We start from the raw sequence: 19204 nt of genomic DNA, 5'->3' as shown, positions 1-19204 counted from the left end.
AGGGTAATTTAGGCCCCTATTTGGAATTTTCCCATTAGGATAATATTACAGCTTTCAATAGTAAAAAAAGAAGAAAATAAACGGAAGGCTTAAGAAATTAAAACACAATTTCAAATCATTGTAGAAATAAATAAGAAAAAAGATTGTGCCTGATGCTCGAGCCGTGTGGCCTCGACAAACGCCAATGGAGAACGCAACTCGGCTGGTCGTGCCGGACCCTCACGTTCGCAATACAATTGTGGGGACTGTTGTCCCCGCTCAATTCTCCAAATTTTTTTGCAATAATTTGAAAGATTTTACAATCCATGACGTTGACCTAAAAAATAAGCCTTGCCCCCATTGATTTTTCAATGTGTATATAACTAAGTCAACGTTCAACGTTTTCCCTTTTATTTGCCCCACAAATTGAAAAAAATTCAATAAAGAATGCTCAAATTCTGAAGGGCACGTAAGCTAATCATTGAAATGGTCACACTCGATTTCTCTGCAATTGTTGATCAAATTTTCCCTCCATTTAAAAGAAAAATTTCTAGATCCATCCCAATCCGGCACCATTACCCAGCTTAGCCTCGGCTAAGCTTTCACCAAGGTCACACAACCGGTGGTGTCATCAAGTCACCTTCGCTCGCTTCGATATAAGAAGTAACTATATCTATCAATAAATTGAATCATCATTTGCTGGCTCACTAAACTATTTATTAAGGAATCGTGCGTGCATTTTTTACTCGAGGCATTGCGCGCTCGACTCTACCGACGTGCTATTCGTGAGTGGAGATAGTTCGAGCCTTACGGTTCTCGTGCGAGGTGGCGTCATCGAGTCACCTTCACTTCGATATATGGAAGTAATTACCTTAATTAGGAACGAAATCGAATCATCATCGTTTCCCGGCTAACTAAATTGTCGACTGAGGAATCGACCATGTAATCTTTTATGCCGTCGAGGCATCGCACGCTCGACCCTGCTGGTGCACTAACCGTGAGCCTCATGGCTCTCGAGCGAGAACCTTCGCTCCGAACAACGATATCTAGATCGGTACGGTATTTATTGCTTTTGAGTCGCTTCCGTTGCACCCAGTCGGATCCACGTTCCATCCTCATTATCAGTTGTCAGGAAAATGATCAAGAGTGAAATCTCCGGCCACTGCCTTTGTCTCAGAGCGCCGTCGCTTTCACTGGGATCGCCTCCTCGACGACGTACCGCCATGTGGTTTCGGTTTCGTGCACGCGGCGTTCCCTCAAAAAAGGAAAACGTCTCTTCGCGGCGAGGAGCAGAGCACCCCGCGTCGGGACTTCGGGTCTCGGGCCCCTCCGTCGGCGGGCCTCCCCCCCGGACCGGAGGCAATCCCGTGACCCGGCCGGCGGCCGAGTTGCTCCCCTCCCCCGCGGCTCGCTCGCGCGCGCGCGCGCGCCCCAGAGCCAGTGGCGTTTCCGCAATTAAGACCAAAAACCGAGGGCGGAACCGAACTTTCCCCTCATTTTCTTTTCAATTACAATTATAATTCCTAGAGAGAGAGAGAGAGAGAGAGAGAGAGAGAGGGGGTGCCTTTTTTTTTTTTCCTTTTTCTTACTCCTCTAATTGGAGCTCTTCCGACTGAGGGTCGGGGGGGGAAGGACACTTTTGCACGAAACAGGAAAAGAGGGACACAGAAAGAAGAGAGAAGAGAGGAGAGAGAGAGGGGAATCGAAGCTTACTGCTGCTGCTGCGTCAATGGCGGCCTGAGTGTTTTTCTCCCTCCTCGCCCGTCTGATTCTCCCGGTGGGAAGCTCAACCTCTCGGCCAATTCCCGTCGGGGGCGCCCCCTTGTCCCCCCTCTCCTCCCTCCCCCCGCTCCCTCCCTCCCTCCCTCCCGCTCCTCCAGCAAACCCTAATTCGCCCCCGCGCGCCCCCCGAATTCGTCCCCCGCCGCGGAATCCGGCCGCCGCCGCCGCCGCCGCCGCCTCCCGGGGGGGTGGTTCTGGTGTTGCATGGTTTTGTCGTTCTTCGAGGAGCTGCGATGGGCGGGCAAGAGAAATCCTCCTCGAACTCGAATTCGATGCAGGTGGGTAGGGTCGTCGTCGTCGCTTCTCATTTCTTCCTCTTCTGTCTTTCGTTTTCGTTTCACTGTTGTATAGAACTCCCTCTTTTCCCCTACGGCGACGAATCGCTTGAGAATTCCGCGTGGCTGGATATGGGTTTGGCTTCGTCGAGGGTCGTTCGGCGCTTCGGTTCTTGATTGACGGGGGATAGTTTGTTTTGCCGCGGGAGGGGGGGTGATGCGAGGTAGTGTGAGTGAGTGGGGTTTTGCCAATTGTTCGATTCGATTAGGTTTCTCGGATGGTCGTCGATTCGTGGTTCCTGGGTTCTTTCTAGCTCCAGGTTTAGTGGGGAGCTAGGGCTTCTATTTTTGGTGCACTGACGTTTGAACTCCACGGTCTTGTGAGGGGATGGCTTCTTGTACTCTCAATTCAAATGGATAGTGTGAATGGAAGGACAGGCTAGGTAGCTCCCTTCTGTTATGGAGGATTCCGGGCACTTTCTAGCGTGACTATAGGAATGGAATGCCGTTTTTGGGAAGATACTTTCTGAGAGTGCAGTTTATGTAGCAAGTGTGATGCTGGATGAGTTAAAGGTTAAGTTTGATTGACCATTGGTGCTTCGATTTCAGCGTGTTAAAGTATATCAACTGAATGATGAAGGGAAATGGGATGACCATGGTACTGGGCACGTCACCGTCGACTACTTAGAGGTTTGTTCCCCACTATCTTCGAGATTCTGCCGCTCCTAGATTTCAGAAAAAAATGATTTCTTTTGTTCACCTAAAGCTGAGTGTGTATTTGAATTTAAATACTGATACAGAGGTCAGAAGATCTGGGTATATTTGTGTATGATGAAGACAATGAAACATTGCTTCTGCATCGTATCAGCTCGGAGGACATTTATAGGAAGCAAGAAGGTCCTACTTCCTTTTGTTTCTCATGATACATGGGAACTTTATTTTCAATTACAATGATATGATTCAACCGCAGATTGAGTTTACTCTTCCCTATGATGATACTTTCAGATTCCATCATCTCATGGAGAGACCCTGAATACGCTACTGAATTGGCCCTTAGCTTTCAGGAGACATCTGGTTGCTCCTACATATGGTAACTATCGGTGGTTTTATTACCTTGATAGACGTACTCTGTTCGGTTCTGCTCTCTCAATATGACTATCTACATCTCGTACTTATACGCTGTCGACTTCTTGCAGGGATCATATCTGTAATGTACAGAGGAATATGCATTTTAGCAGTCTTAACAGTAAGTACCCGCGCATTCAGCCTAGTTCTAGATATTGTTCAGTTCATTGTTTTCATCTTAAACACTAGATATTTTAAAGCTAGTTTTTTTTGGCAAATGGAGTGTTTGTTGCTTTTGGATGAACCCAGGGTATATGTTATCTCGGCAGCTTTCTGAAATTTCAAGATCTTTGTCTGTCTACTTTTCGGTGACATGAATTAAATCTATTCGTGCAAACTGCAGTATCTTTTTAGAGAGCTTTTGATTCGACTCTGACTTCTTCATCTTGTCACTTATGGGTTTTGTTGCTGTTGGTGCATGTTACAATGGAAGATCTTTACTTGCAATCATGGAGCACCTTGCTTTTTGTTGAATGTATAGAAATGTCTTAGAGTTTCTAAGTATCAAGGGATGTTGACATGCTCTCTGGAAGGCTTAAGCATGAATACAATGATTTGGGGAAAACACACGGAAGGTTCTTTTCATTTGGAAAATCATAAACTCTGGTAGGATTTGCCAACCTCTACTAATGAACTTCTTTATCTTCCTCAGCTTTTATTGTAGATCCCTATTGTCCTGTCAATGCCTTTGTATTACTTCTCTGGCAAAACCTTAACCTTTATTCCATTAACCTAATTTTGATATTACTTAAGCCTTGCCTTCCGTCCATCTATCAAACAGTCTCCCATTTCACCTGCTTTCTATGTTTGTCACTGCAAGGCATGACCTTCACTAAAAACCGTCTCTATTTGTTGAAAGTCAAGTGCTGCCTTTTCTCCTTTCCTCCTTCTACTTGAAGAGCCTTCCTATCTCTTGCATTATGCCCTTCCTCTTATGCTGTTGCCACTTGTCCTAAACCTTTTTTTTGAAAAGGTTATAAATTATGGATCAGTTGTGAGGGTTTTAGCAAGTTTTTAGATTGTGTTCGTTGATAGAGAAGAGAATGCACAAAAGATCATAGAGAGAATGGCTTTTGACCTAACTTTGGAATGAGAGTTCTGTCACTAATTTTCAAGTTTGCCAGGGGAATATATAGTTCTGCTGGAAATTTCTTATCGATGAGTTTCAACAGATATAGACGGGCTAGAGATATGTGAGGGGTTTGATGTAGGGTGGTGGTGGTTTTTCGAGAAGCTCCTTGAGCTAAGCAGTATGGCAATTGCTAAGTCTATAAGTTGGTTGATTTTCGCAAATTACTGCGGAGGAGCTGGACTTGGCTTGTCTTGTAAAGGTTTTTGATTTTTTTGGCAATTGCACTAACTGTGGATATTGTTTCAAGGGTTCTCGAATTTTCACAGCCTTGAAGGTGATTGTCAACAAGGTGCTGTGGTTGGAGTTCATCTTTGTTTTTTTTTTTTTTTGGGTAGAAACCTGGTATAGATGAAGCTCTGACACTTTGGTTCCCCACTTATTTGATGAACAGAGGGATTTTTGACTAACCTGAAGTTTTAGGTTAGTCTTCTGGTTTTGAAAAAGAGGATGGTAATGATGATCTCCATGAGAAGTGGAATTGGAGTTTAGGATTTGGAACCTGTCTTTGGAAAGACTCTGATCTTTTAAGGTTTTCTGGGAAAGTTTAATGTTTGTTTTGTTTGACGAGGAAATTTGTCATCCATGGTGAATTGATTTTGTTATGGTCCGGTATAATAAGTTCGTTTTAGTGTTCAGGATTATGGTTATGCTTTTCCCAATCGGTTTGGTTGTTTCTTTAGGGTTGAATTTCTTGTAATTGCAGTGCATGGGTTTTTACCCCATGATTGCTTCATCACGAGTTCTTTAAATATCAAATATAAAGAGAAGGAATCTTGACCTACAGTCACTTTTTGCTTGCTATTGGTTCTTGATATCTTCACTTGATTGCCAATTGCGGGCATGTTTTGCTCTTATTGAAAAAAAAAAGAAAGTCAAATCATATGCTTTGAAATATGATGGAAGTAGGAGCTGGACATCTTTTAGGTTTTTTTATTGATATTTTTATTTTAGATAATTGCAATCACTTTGGTGTTGCAAAGTGTTGTAAGATATATGGATGTATCTCTTGTATTCCTATCGAATTGAGGACATTGGAAAGCTGCACATAGGTAGATAAGCTGCAAGGGTAGACCTTCAAATCAGATCTTTAAGAAAATGTCTAAAAGTGGTTTAGCAAACTGTAGTTTAAAGTACCATTTGAATTAAACACTCAAACATAGATTAAATTTTATTTTCTGATATTGCTAGACTTGCAACTCAAATGTCAGGACGAGTTGTACCTATGGTAGCGAAGAGTACATCTTAAGATAAGTGTGACTGAAAAAATATCATGCATAGCTGCACCCTCTTTTGTAAGCAGCATGATATTCGTGAATGTTTTTTAAAAGTCATATCTGTTTGGCTTCTGGTCATTCTCTATAAGGTTCACCATTCTAAGAATTAGCATCGTAACAGAAACCTGTGGAAAACTGATATAGGTTAATCCTGAGATTATTTCCTTTTCTCGTCCCAAATAGATTAACCCATGACTTGAAGCAATACTCTTTTCTCCTGAACATAACTGAAAGATCTTTATGCATAATAGTGTAACAGCCTCCTGAGTAATCATCTGCCTCTAGTAGGGTTTGAAGGAAGCTGTTTGGTGCATATGTAGGATTTACTTACTGATAACCTGTTTGAATTGTGGTTTGTAGTCGAAATGCGAGAAAGTATTATGTAAATATCTGAAGTGGGGTTTGATGAGAGTTTTCTGGTGCATGACTGGTATTTGCTCGCTGATAATCTGTTTGGCTAGAAGTTTGTGATCACAGAGTTGTGAGAATCAATTAATGTAGCTGCTGATATCTTTCCCAATTGTTCGTTACATAGCTACTTACCCAACAGCAGTGATCTGGTTGTAAAAACATATAACAAATCTTAGGTCACATACCTTAGTGAAAAAGATATTTGACTTGTTAAATTTGGTCTCTTGGTATCCAAGTGAAGTAGGTGAATTTATGTGATGCAAGGTGAGTGTGGCTTTAGTTCTGAAATGGGACCATGGATTCAAGTAGAAGGTTTCAGTTACAATAAAATTTGGGACCCACACAAGGATATAATATGAAAATGCAAAAAGCATTTGTAATGTAGAGATGTCAGATTTTATTTGCCTCACTATGCATTTGTGGTAGGATACTCCGTGAATTGTTTTCTTCTCTTCAGACAGAGGGAATCTAATATTTCTGATTTTTGTCCTGAACATTTCGAAATTCACATAACATATTTCGAGGTCTCAGTGAGTGTAGTTCCTAACCCTGTTAGTTTTACCACTTTTGCATTTTTCCTTGCTCTTGTTATCTTAGAACCATGTTAATAGCTGCAATTTTATGTTTCTAAGTTTTTCCAGTTTTTCTTCCACAGACAATACGTTTCATAGTGTCAATAGCGAGTTGAGGGAGTTGCCGCCTGTTGAGCTATCCACTCTTCCTCTAATACACAAGGTACTGCTCTCTCTCCCTCTCTCTCTCATACTTTTAGCTGCACTGGTCCATCTTCCTATGGCTACTGGTGTTTGAGGTGGAAACATAAGGAGTGGGCTTTAAGAGGATTAGCTTGTCCATTTGCGATTACTTCTTTTGACATCAGATTGAGTTGCAGGCTCCTCTCCATTTCTGTCATCTTGCAAAACAACCCTAGGGGGTGAATTTAAAGTGCAAGATGGTGATGCTTTATTTTAGCTACTTAACACATGTTTGACATTATAAGTAAAGAAGGTTATCAACTCTCACTCTCTCTCTCACACGCACGCACGCATGCTTGCTCGCATGCGTGCTTGCAGGGAGAGCTCCCCTAAAGGCGCAAATGAGCAATTCTTCTTGGTTGGGATCACTGATGGTACTTATTAAGTTGCAATTAGTATCTCAGATGTTTTTCTGTATTTAGTTAAGAGTTCAGAGCTAGCAATCGTTCTTTTATCCTTCGAGGCTTTTGTGGAAGTTCCACTCTTCAGTATTACTTGTGGGATGCCGTTTATTTATATTAAGGCTAGAAAAGTTCTACCTTTTCTATTTCCAGTTAGTAAAAAGCTATTAGTTTCAAGACTCTCCTCTTGTGTCTCAAATTTCCATTTACTTATAATCTTATCGACTACTTCAATTATCTCTGTTGATTTCTGTCTTGCAGACCGTGTATGAAGGCCGGGTTACTGATAAGATGCAGCTGATAGATCTTATTCTGAATGATGTAAGCTTCTGTTAACTTTCCCGTCCAATGGACATCAATGTAGGTGTGGTCATGGTAGGCCTTTTTATTTTGAGTTATCCGATATTTAGTTTACATTAATGAACTATTAAATAATGAAGTTTGTGCAGTTTATGTTATGAGTTTTGTTCTTCCAGTATCATTGTGGGTCAAGTTTATTATCAATTTCGTTGCCGTTGTACATAGACATATGAATACTACAGTAGTCTTGTGAGTTGTAGTGGGCTTTGGACAGTGCTTTTAGTACAATCCTCATTGTTCTCCGTCCATCCTTTAATGTTTACGTAAACTTTGATGTTGGAAACCATTGTTTTTAATGGAAGTTACTATCTCAATGCAGCTAGAGTTTCTCCGGAAGCTAATGCATTTATTCAGACTTTGTGAAGACTTGGAAAACCTCAGTGATCTTCAGATGATTTGTAGAATAGTCAAAGGGATAAGTAAGAACCTTTAGCTAGACATTTCTCACAGTCCTTAATTTGTTGGCTTCTTCACAATTTTCTCCTCAGCCTGACTGATTTCCATCTGTTTGTGCAGTTTTACTCAACAGCCCTCAGATCTTTGAGAAAATTTTTGGAGATGAGCTGATTATGGACATTATTGGCTCCCTTGAGTGTAAGTTCCTTCTCAGGAGAAAATCTGTCAAACGCTTTTAGATAATTATTAAATGTCTGTCATAATGGGATGACACTTGTATGGACATATGATGTTATTGGAGTTAGCTATACCATGGCTCCATTAGCATCCCTGGACCTAAGGCACTTTGAAGTGCCATTCGCACTACGATTCTTGAAACTTCAAAATTATTTTAAATAGTAATCATTAGTAAGTGGAGAAAAGAAAGTAAGGAGAATATTCTGATCATATTGGAGAAGGTACTCGATGTTACGACCTTTACCAGCCAAAATTAAAACACTGTTTGATCCCGTTGCTTCCTTAGTTGTTGTTGTTGAATCATCTTCTTGCTGTTTTAAAAAACCGTCTTATTAAACGTAAATGTTGAATGTGCTGTCATTTTATCATAGACCATTTTTTTTTCTATTTTTAGTTAATATCATGCGACGACTATGATGTTCTGTATTTGTTTGCAGATGATCCTGAGGTTCCTCATGTCCAACAGCATCGCAATTTTTTGAAAGAACATGTGGTATTCAAGGAGGTGAGACGTTTTATCTGGTAGCGGCGTGATATGTTCAAGTGTACCGATCTATACGGAAAGTTCTGCTTAACAGGCTATTTTCCTTTTTTAGGCAATTCCAATTAGAGATCCACTTGTCCTATCGAAGATACACCAGACATATAGAGTTGGTTATTTGAAGGTGATTTCCATATGAACTACGTTTTGACTGAATTCCTTTTGTAGATCCTTTTCTGACATTAAATTGTCTTCCTTAGGATGTTGTTTTGGCTAGAATGTTGGATGACACAATTATTGCAAACCTCAATTCCATCATCCATGCAAATAATGCCATTGTAAGTATAAGATAGATGTCTTTTAAGTTTGTTGGGAATGTCTGTACTGAATTTATATTCTCTCTTGTAGGTTGTTTCTTTGTTAAAGGATGACAGTACCTTTATTCAGGAACTGTTTGCAAGGTTAAAATCTCCGATAACCCCTTCAGAGTCGAAGAAAAATTTGGTAATTATATTGTTAACATTATTTATTGGTCTTCGATTTCCTTTTTTGGATCAACATCTGGGATTTGAATGACGCATTTTTTGGGTAGGATTCTTAATGTAAACCTGAACTTTTCATGGTACTTTGCTTGAGAGATTCTTGGTTTCTCGTGTCTTTGTTGTTATTCTGTTCTTATTGATTGCACTTGCACAGCTTTTAAATGATTAAGTTATAGCAATTTGTTGTTGAATTGCATGGCTTTAACTCTGATCGTAATTTATTGGATGCCTTTGACGTGATCAGATAAAATGTACCGTAGAATGCAAGTTTATCCTGAAGTTGGAGTTGGACGCGCCAGTCTGTGGAATGATTAAAGGAATACGAATATGCCTTTATGTGGAATGTATATGTTAGGATAGTGTTAAGAAATCACTATTTTTTAAAAGAAAATAACAGGAAGGATTCGGGAATCTCCCTGGGGATATTAGTGTGCATTTCTGCTGTTGCCCTTCCCTTTTTCCTATTGTTTGTCTCCTTTTCTTTTCCTTGGTCATTTTATTTAGGTATGGAAAAAGTTCTTGCTGATCATTTTTCGGCTGCCATTACTTAAGAGTGACAAAGTTTTTGCTTGCATGAAATAGTAAGATATGTCTATCCTATTAGCACATACTTTTTATGATTTCATGTAGAATAACTTTATTGCCTGATCATGAACTCATGCTTTTCTATAGCACGATGATAATCAATACCATTAGCTCTCTTAAATGATCAGTATCCTGTTCTGAAGTTGGTTGCTGCAAGACAGTGGAATTTCTTCGATTTCCATATGGAAGCTTATAAATAAGTAATGTTATGTTATCCCGAAACACACTCCTTCCAAATGGTTTGATTAAATGTTGTCATTTCAATTGATAATGTGGAAAAATTGTGTATGTGAATTTGCTCAAAGTAGTTTAGTCTTTAGAGGGAGCTCACCTTGAATTGATAAGTTTATGATAGTTTGACCCCTTTGTCTCTTATCTATACAAAATTTGGGTATGGTAGGCTGACAGGAAATTAGATTATTCCGTTCTTTGCGCCACAGCAGGACGCGAGCTTTACTAGTATGACTTGGAACATGCAGGATGCACATAGGACCATCAGTCCATGTTGCATGTGAAGTGAGAGATTATATGTATCTGGGTGTATAGTACTTGTTGACTGATGAAAACACATATACATCTATTCATCTGGAAACTTTGAGGTTATTTTATTAGACGGGGCTTGAAATGTTGATTTTAATGTTGGTAATTAGAGCATCTGATCTTGCTTTAGTGCTGTTTGGGCGTGGTTTTTTGTTATCGTGGATCAGTTTGTTTGTGAGAATGATTTATATCAGTTGACTTTTTTTGTCTGTAGTTCTCAAACATTTAGACCTCTCTATTTGTTTGTGCAACACAGAACTTTTTCCTGCATATGCTAGATTTCTACAATAATGGGAGTTTGCCCGGATATGACGACCAAACAAAATATCTACTTTAAGTTTTATCCATTCTCTTCTAGATCCGGTTCCCCGATGTTCACACTGTTATTAATCTCTTGATGTAGGTGTATTTCTTGCACGACTTTTGTAGTTTAAGCAAGAGCTTACAAATGGTCCAGCAGCTCCGGCTTTTCAGGTATGAGTTTATGCAGGATTTTTTTTTCTGAAGATACTTTTTATTTAGTTTTCATTCTTGATTTTTGAGATTACAGTGGTTCATGCATTATTTTTTGTGACAGCCAGTTTTATCCAGTAGAGTCTTGATTTATCCTCGCTGTTGCACTACGTGTATCTTATTTGATGAGACTCGTATTTTGCAGGGATCTTGTGAGTGAGGGCATTTTTGACATCATTGCTGATGCTTTGCAGAGTGAGGACAATAGGCTTATACTAACTGGGTAAATACTCCTAGATGTAACTCCATCCATCACTCACATAGATAAATATGCACTCACGACAAAAGAAAGAGATGGTGAACAGAAGACAAATGCACTATTGAAGATGTCATCCTAATTATGTGCCATTTCGGTGGATGCAGGACAGATATTATTATTCTTTTTATGAATCAAGACCCAAATCTTTTGCGTTCGTATGTTGTACGCCCAGAAGGAGCTTTGCTTTTGGGACTTCTGGTATGGCTTTCGTGAGGATATGTCAATGCACTGCATGAGATGGTATTTTTGAAAACTGAACTTTTTGAACCTAAAATACCAAAGTAGGTTGAAGGACGATCTTAATAGTTGTAAAACAGAGTACCTTTTGTATTGTTCTAGTGCAATTCTTTTTGTACGATCAGTAATACTAGAACCAATGAGCTATGAGTGCTGCAAGCATTTCGTAAATGAATTTGAGCGGTTTTTCTTTTTTAGGTAACGGGTATTTTTTTAATTAAAAAGTGATTGATAGTTTTCTGTTTTTGACGCTTTTACAATTTTAACCTTTGAATTTTTTTTTTATGAGAACAATAAATAAAGTCAGAAAATGGAGATATTTCCTTTAAAAGAAAGTAGATAATGCAAGGGTAAATTTGGAAAGCGAAAGCGAGACAAACTTCACTTTTGGCTATATATATGTTAAGGTTTGATTTTTGCCTGTTTCAATGCAGTCGGTTCCGTGTTAAGAGTAAACAATGATGGTGTTCCTGCTAAAATATAGCTTGTGACTTGTAGGTTAAAGGAATGGTGACAGATTTTGGTGATGACATGCATTGCCAGTTTCTTGAAATTCTTCGAAGTTTGCTGGACTCATATACTTTATCAGGAGGACAGGTTCTGCCTAATCATACACTTCCTCATCTGATTTTTGCTTTCCTCATGGTGGTTGGATATTTTAGGATTTCTAGGTTTCTATTTTGCCTTTTGGTTGTTCTCTCTAAGTCCCTTGCTAATTGTCCTCTCAATTTAATAAGTACATCCGTCTGTGATTTTATCTCATCATCTATGTGTATATCGTCATTTTGATCTCGATATCATCAGTAAGGAATTATTTGCTAACTTTTGATTCGATTTTTTTTGAATCACTGTACTTTACTTCTTTTGCCATATGATCAATTGATTATGAGTTCTCAGCAATGCTAGAATAGGTTCTCAAATAAATTTAGCTGGAAATTTCAAAAAGTAGAACATCTTCTTTTGGTGGCCCAGTTGAGTGAAAATGCACAACTTGTCTTCTAATGTAATCTAATCAACGAACACATGGTTAGTTGAATTGACCAACTCAAACCCCAAACTCCCATCAGAGGCAACAATGTCAAAGTTGCTCCTGTCAAAATTTTGAATCTATAAACTTAACCGAAGAACCACAAATACGACTATAGAATTGAACCCCAACAGCTCTTATGCTTTTTAGTAAGGATTTGCATTCTTGGACTTATTGTACGTGATTCTAGAGATACTAATTTCCCATTAAAATATTAAGCTAAACAGGGTAGATAAACCATGTTCAAACTTCATCCTGTGAGCCAATGGATATGAAAATGAAGTTGCAAGATTATTTTGTGCCAGAAAAGTCTTCTTAAACCATTTGAGGCATCAACCACATCATTTGGATGGAGTTTTGTATTTCCGATCTTCTTCTAGCTAGTCAAGACTTTGCCACTAAGGCTAGCCCCATGAATTGAACCATTGGGTCTTGTGTTTTCTGTATCACTCGGTTGGACTACTCAAGGGGGATAAATATGTATGTTGCGCTACCCTATTCGTCTGTCATTCTATTTGATGTATGTGTGTTTCTGCTTTGTGCCAAGTATAAGCTGTTCAATTTTCACATGGTGATAGCTCTTTGAAAAAAATTGTTTCTCTGAACTTGGACTGATCTTGTTTATTCTTTGTTCAGAGGGACAGTGTGATCGAGATTTTCTATGAGAAGCATCTGGGGCAGTTAATTGATGTCATTGTAGCGTCTTGCCCCTCTGTCACGTCTCATTCATCGAGAAAAGAAATGGGTTCTGGAAGAGTCAAAACTCAGCAGAGAACGAAGCCTGAAGTACTGTCAAACATATGTGAATTGCTTTGCTTTTGCGTTCTGCACCATCCATATAGGATAAAGTACTTTTTCATACACCCTTACCATTTTGATATTTTATTAATATAGTATGTTAGTCACATATAATTTTAACACTCCAGTGAATTAGACTTGAGAACTAATTATGTCTTCTCTTCTCTGGTTGCAGATGTAACTTTCTTCTTAATAATGTGGCAGATAAGGTTTTGTTGCTGATGCAAAGAAGAGAAAAGTACCTTGTAGTTGCTGCTGTCCGTTTTTTTCGTACTATCCTCTCCCGTCACGTAGGTGGTTCTTTGTTGTTGCCCATGTTGATGTTAATTTATGTGGTAGGATGCAGCGAGAGATAAGTAGTGTCATGATTTCTCCTTTGATCCATAATTTTGAGCATGAGGCAAGCCTTGCATTGTATCAATGAGAGCACGTATATAGTGGATGGAAGCTTTAATGTTGAATCTGAAAGACACATAATCAATGAACCACTAATGAGTCTTATGACGTTTCTTATGTGTTTTCATGTGGCAACTTGGTGATGTGTTTCTGATCTGCAGGATGAGCATATCATAAGCCATATAGTTAGGAACAACCTTCTCAAACCAATTGTGGATGCTTTTGTGAGAAATGGTGATCGTTACAACCTGCTAAATTCTGCAGTCTTAGAACTTCTTGAGCACATCCGCAAGGTTTGTATGCCTGTACCATGTTTTCACTCATTCAGTTTCTTCTCCGCACAAACGAATGCTGTGAATAAGTGTACGGCATCACTTGCATGGAGTGATCAAGTTGATGACCCTTTTCATGCAGGAAAATCTGAAACCGTTGCTTAAACACATAGTTGATTCGTTTTGGAACGAATTGGTTAAGTTTGAGCACCTGCCTTGTATCCAGTCTTTCAAAGTCAAGTATGAGCAGGTATGATGTATTGTGCCTATCCCTGTTCTCTGCTTTCAAAGGAAACTAGTCAGTCTAAATCTCTAACTGGTTTTCTTCCAGTGCTTGGAGAATGGTGGAACGAGAGGCCCTGTTAACGTGTCAGATCCCCGGAAAAGAATAGATGAGCGCGCTTTGGAGAAAGAGGAGGAGGACTATTTTAACGAAGACAGGTCTACCTACACTATCCGTATGATATTTTGTCCTTTTGTTTGCTTAGTTTTCTCGTTCATGACTGTCTACTTTTACTCAGTGATGAAGAAGATACAGCATCAGCGTCTGCGTCTCAATCTCGGAAGGTACAAGCACAGCCTGCTCTATCCAATGGAGTTTCAGCAAGCCATCAATCATTAAGGTGCTTGGATGCCTAAACTTCAGAATTTTCTGTCTAGCATACCCTACATTTATGGTCTAACGCATACATTAACCTTGGTTTTATAGTCCAAAAACTGCTGGGCTGGTTGATTACGAAGACGATGAAGATGACGAAGACTATAGACCACCGCCTAAGAGACAGAAAGATAACCCAGATGATGAGGAAGCGACCATGGATTCCTTCAGGTTGAAGAGAAAACTGGCTCCTAAGGATAAGGAGCCCGATATATCCAAGAGGCCACGGCTGAACAAAAACCCCAAATCAAAAGACTCTGTGTTTGCAGCTTTGTGTTCAACACTAAGTCAAGCAGTGCTACCGAGTAAGAAGACTGCAAGCATCATGCATAGTTCTTCACAGGCTGGGGATGGAGACAAGGATGCCCATGAACAAAATCACAAGGAGTTCTCTCCTACAAGAGGCTCTTCAGATAGTAGCAGTTCAGATGATGAGACCCACAAGGAGAAGGAATCTGCCAGTCCTCGGAGCTGTTCGGAGTGCGTACAAAGCACCTCGGATAATAGGCAGTTGGGGACCGAGGACACCTCATTGGTACAGCCAAAATCATCACCGGAGATGGCTGTGAATGGATCCTAGCTCACATTTAGTCTTTGAAGTGAGAATATCTTATCATTCATTCGACTATGGAGCTGCAACAAGGCAAAATCGGCCCCAGAGTTGTCAAGCAGCATCGGCCAAGAATACCAAAAGAGAGGGTATATACAGAACACGGTTTTGATCTCTCCGGTTGATGTTGGAACAGATGCTGTTTTCGTTACGCGGTGCAAGAGGGGGAGGGGACGACCTACGTGGTTATGTGGTGAATCACCTGTCTTACCTACGTGTTGCGTTGGCTATGTACTTGTTGCTTCTATAAAATACTCGGGCAATTGTTTCCCTTCCTCCGAACGTTTTTTTTCGCGATTTCCCTCTGTATTTTGCCCTGTGGTGCGAACATGCAATGTGGTTGGGGCATTGATATAAGCTCTGATTTTGTAGCATTTCTTTTATTTTCCCCCCTTTTTTTCCAGTTTCAGTGGTGGGGTATGATAATCTAGGGTTGGCTTAGAGGAATTGGGTTGAGAGGTTGGAGCTTTTTCCGCGCCTTTCTGTTGTTTCCCTCCCATGGCAAGAGCTCAAAAGTTTTCTCATTATAGTCTTTACATTCTTATTCATGAACTTGATGTAAATTGTAATTTGGAATTGGTCCTCTCTTAAGAAAATTTTGATAGCACTTTTCCATCTAATGTCAGACGCTTGTGTGCATAATTACTGCACATGTACAGAGTTGGGCATCATTGTGTATTCAGTTCATCTTCTCATCTTGTGTCAGTAGAGCATGACAGACTTGAACGTCCAAAGGCGTGATGATTCTGACATAGATCAGTTTATTTCTTCAAGGGGACTAGGTTGTGGCATTTGTCCCTGCGATTCCTCCCAATCGTTTCATGTCACGAACAGAGCCGACATGGACGCTCTTGTCACGGAGCTCGCTAAAAGACCCGAACGAGTTTTACCGGGTTAAGTCTGGATGGAGTTGAGATAATCGGAAAGGATTGTTGCTGCCCTTGTTCTCCGTTATGATATTTAAAACACAATTAAATCGTAGTAAGGAGTGAGGAGAAAAATGAAATGATAAAAACGGTTTTTAGAGGGCTAGAGTGTTAGAAAGTGGCATGGGAATGTGGATTGAAGAATGGTGAAAATGAGAGGAGGAGGGGGCCAATTAGAGAGGGTATTCTTTTTCCCTCAACGGTGAGTGGACCAGCGACCTGTTTAACTATTGGGCCCACACTTTGGAAAATGGGCCTGGGGCGGCCCACCAGGGATATGGGCTGACCAGACGCAAGCCCAGTCGGGCTCGGCGCCCAACGAGCCGTGCCCTATTTTCGGGCGTGGCCACCCCCCTCGCGGAGCCGATGCGGCGCAAAGCTCGGGATGCAAAGTTTGGGCTCGACTCAACTCCTGCTCGGTGGTCGGTTCGAGTTCGGTCGAGAATTAAAGTACATATGTCGGAACTCGATCCGAATAGAGCACAGCGATGCGATACCCGAGCCTGACTCGGCTCGTGTTATAATCAATTTTGAAAATGTATTTCCACCGAAGATCAATAAGTCATAACATTTTCCATTATATCATGTAATTTTGTAGGTTTTATGTCTTTTCTCAATATCCTTTACTTTTTTTTTAAAAAAATAAAAATAAATTGGAAGCACGATTATGTTGGCCGGTACTCATTCAATAGAGCTCGAGCTATTCCACGAGTAGCTTCACGCAACTTCGCCGCTAAAAGAATAGCACGTCTCGCCGCTTTTTTATTTTTCTCATTTTTTTTTAATCCCTTTTATCATTTTCCGGAAAAAAAAAAGAATTTGCTCTATTTTATTTAATTTAAATTTGCCTCCTTTTCTCTTTTTTGCTGCTGCGACACGTGGCCCCCGAAACCGACTCCCGGTAGTCGCCACAACGCTCGGGTTCCCGTTTACCGGAAAAACCGACACGTGCGCGCGGGAGCGACACGTGTCCACCCCCTCATGCTCCTCCTTCCCTCTCTTTCTCTCTCTCTCTCTCTCTCTCTCTCTGAACATCGCTCCGTCGCAGCGAACTTTGAAGGAGATTCTCTCCGATCGACGGCGACGACGAAGGAGAAGGAGAAGGAGAAGGAGCAGAAGAAGAAGATCGAGGAAGATGGAGGCTCGGACGCACTCGCTGCTCAACGAGCTCAACTTCGACAAGGGCGGCTTCTTCGACCTCGGCCACCCGCTGCTCAACCGCATCGCCGAGAGCTTCATCAAAGCCGCCGGGGTAAAGCATCTCGCCGATCCGATTTCCTCGGTCGCCTCTCCTTTCCTTTCCTTTCCTTTCGTCACTAGCAGGGACGAGCGGGGCTCGGCCGCGGTACGGAACGACTGGACGTTCTCGATTCGCGTTAAAATCGCGGCCACCGTGCGTTGATCGCGATCGCGTCCATGTTTACAGCGTGTTCAGATTGTGTGCGCGTGTTTGTTTTTTCCCCGGGAAAATGTCGCGTGTAATCGAGCATCTGCATCGACTTTTCGTGATGTTCGAACTTTACTCGCAGATTGGAGCGGTTCAGGCCGTGTCGCGGGAAGCCTACTTCACGGCGGTTGAAGGTATGATGAGTTCCTTGGGGGAAGAGCGTTTGTACTTGGCGTCGTGTGTTGAATTTTGAGAGGAGGATGGACGGTATCGTTTTACATTGTTGTGATAGCGTCTGTTTCTGTTGAGATGACGAGAGAGTGGCGGGTGTTAACTTAACAGGCACAGGACTGGATTCGGGCAATGGCGTGCCGGAAATTCCAGGTGCGAAGAAGCATCGGTTCCCCGAGCTGAGAGGTATGCGCTCGAGTGCTGAATTCCTGTCCATTTGCTCATCTATAATCTGTGGAATCGGGATTGAAGGCCAATTGCTACGCGAATGATGACTTTCTGTCCTGTTTATACATATTCAATGTATCAATCCTAGATTACGGGTATGTTTTGCCTTTCTCATCGTCGTTCTTGTGTGCTGTGTAGGAGCAACCAACAGGAATTCCCTGGAGGCCATGGTGAGTCTTACAAGCATAAACTAATGTGATTCGCTGCGTCATCCTAAGTTATTGTGCTCTTGATTAATGTATTCTCGTTTGGCTCATCCAGGTGAAGAGCACTGGCAAAGAATCCCTGCAGTGGGGTAAGCATGTTACAATTGCTCGATTCTGTGTCTCCGCAATTTTGTAAGTAGAGGATTTAGGGATGGTTAGGAATAAGAGATTTTCAGCTTGAGAATTGTTCGTCGAGATTCGTTAACATGGGCTTGGCTTGAAACTCCCGATTGAGTGATGAAATATGAACTGAGCACTGTTAGTGACGAGATGGTTGTTTGGTCTGCTGTGCAGGACTGGCTGCAGGGGTGTACTCGGGTTTAACATATGGGTTGAAGGAGACCCGTGGAGCTCATGATTGGGTAATGAGTCCAACTTTTCGTTGATTGAATAATTACTTAGTGTGTGGCACATGACGTCTTGTTAGCGCAAGCGAGCTTTTATATTTTCTTTCTGTGGTGGTTTGCATCTGTGCTGCATGTGTCAGATTAAAGTCTCGCATCTGTTGTCGAGCTTGGGATGGCATAATGGCTTTACTTGGAACCTCCAAAGTTCAATTGGGAACAAATGGGTTTTCACGACTCCGGGTCTTGATGGCGAATCGTTATAGAACTGTGTTTCTCTGTGTTTACACCAGCTTATCGAATGCTATGTTGCAGAAAAACAGCGCAGTCGCAGGAGCTATCACGGGCGTGGCGCTCGCGCTCACGTCGGATGACACGTCCCACGAGCAGATTGTGCAGTGTGCCATCACCGGAGCCGCGATCTCCACTGCGGCAAACCTCCTCTCGGGGATATTTTGACGTGCCCAGAGGTGGGCCTCTTTTGTTTGGAGAAGAATCGTTAGTTTCCCCTTCGACTTCTTAGAATAAGCATGGACCATAGGATCTTTGTAAAGTTGTTCTGTCCGGACTGGAAGATACTTCTAAAGCGTCTGATTGCGAAGTGTTTAATACTGGGCAACGTTTTGCTTGTTCCCGGGCGAGAGAGAGTTTAGGATGGCAAGAGATGGCTAGAGCTAGTTTGATGATGGTTCAGGTTCTTGTTGAGATTAAAAGCATCATGTTTCATTTCTTCCCTTTCTCAGTTTCGGCTTCTTGGTTCGGCTCAAAGTGATCAAATTCTTGTTGGCATGAATCTTGATCTTTATGTCGTCAGTCACGATCAAATTCTTAAACTTC

The 19204-nt window shown here is 41.3% G+C and overlaps 2 protein-coding genes across 5 annotated transcripts; both read left to right on the top strand.

The window, feature by feature from the left end:
- The first annotated feature begins 1872 nt into the window (after positions 1-1872).
- On the top strand, positions 1873-15665 carry LOC130139460 (uncharacterized). The gene is made up of 24 exons (XM_056316451.1): positions 1873-2039; positions 2646-2726; positions 2837-2933; positions 3042-3126; positions 3233-3282; positions 6634-6713; positions 7396-7455; positions 7814-7913; positions 8011-8088; positions 8565-8632; positions 8724-8792; positions 8869-8946; positions 9017-9112; positions 10679-10749; positions 10934-11011; positions 11152-11245; positions 11783-11881; positions 12948-13159; positions 13285-13399; positions 13667-13798; positions 13920-14027; positions 14109-14218; positions 14299-14400; positions 14487-15665. The coding sequence occupies exons 1-24, from the start codon at positions 1995-1997 to the stop codon at positions 15013-15015; spliced, it is 2637 nt and encodes an 878-aa protein (XP_056172426.1). The 5' UTR covers positions 1873-1994; the 3' UTR covers positions 15016-15665.
- A 1317-nt stretch (positions 15666-16982) lies between these two features.
- On the top strand, positions 16983-19109 carry LOC130139478 (outer envelope pore protein 16-2, chloroplastic-like). 4 transcript variants are annotated; one of them, XM_056316566.1, is made up of 7 exons: positions 16983-17223; positions 17501-17552; positions 17701-17775; positions 17956-17987; positions 18079-18112; positions 18318-18385; positions 18683-19109. In XM_056316566.1, exons 1-7 carry the CDS (start codon positions 17107-17109, stop codon positions 18824-18826), a joined length of 522 nt encoding a protein of 173 aa, XP_056172541.1. In that variant the 5' UTR covers positions 16983-17106; the 3' UTR covers positions 18827-19109. The 4 variants fall into 4 exon arrangements, with proteins under 4 accessions (XP_056172541.1, XP_056172540.1, XP_056172542.1 ...); XM_056316565.1 differs by having other exon boundaries at positions 17668-17775; XM_056316567.1 differs by having other exon boundaries at positions 17668-17775; positions 18318-18392.
- The last annotated feature ends 95 nt before the right edge of the window (positions 19110-19204 follow it).

This window comes from Syzygium oleosum, unplaced genomic scaffold (genome assembly GCF_021117445.2).
Source record: "Syzygium oleosum isolate NSW1041296 unplaced genomic scaffold, Sole_v2.1 Sole_v2.12, whole genome shotgun sequence".
Taxonomy (NCBI): domain Eukaryota; kingdom Viridiplantae; phylum Streptophyta; class Magnoliopsida; order Myrtales; family Myrtaceae; genus Syzygium; species Syzygium oleosum.
This window is presented reverse-complemented; position numbering and strand designations above follow the sequence as displayed.

What these genes read in the sequence shown, in the direction of transcription:
- LOC130139460 (XM_056316451.1), top strand. Translation starts at nt 1,995, where the DNA reads ATGGGCGGGCAAGAGAAATCCTCCTCGAACTCGAATTCGATGCAG. An exon ending in CATTTATAGGAAGCAAGAAG is followed by an intron (nt 2,934 to 3,041) that starts GTCCTACTTCCT and finishes TGATACTTTCAG; the next exon opens with ATTCCATCATCTCATGGAGA. An exon ending in CAGCAGCTCCGGCTTTTCAG is followed by an intron (nt 10,750 to 10,933) that starts GTATGAGTTTAT and finishes CGTATTTTGCAG; the next exon opens with GGATCTTGTGAGTGAGGGCA.
- LOC130139478 (XM_056316565.1), top strand. Translation starts at nt 17,107, where the DNA reads ATGGAGGCTCGGACGCACTCGCTGCTCAACGAGCTCAACTTCGACAAG. An exon ending in TCGGTTCCCCGAGCTGAGAG is followed by an intron (nt 17,776 to 17,955) that starts GTATGCGCTCGA and finishes TGTGCTGTGTAG; the next exon opens with GAGCAACCAACAGGAATTCC. An exon ending in CAAAGAATCCCTGCAGTGGG is followed by an intron (nt 18,113 to 18,317) that starts GTAAGCATGTTA and finishes TCTGCTGTGCAG; the next exon opens with GACTGGCTGCAGGGGTGTAC.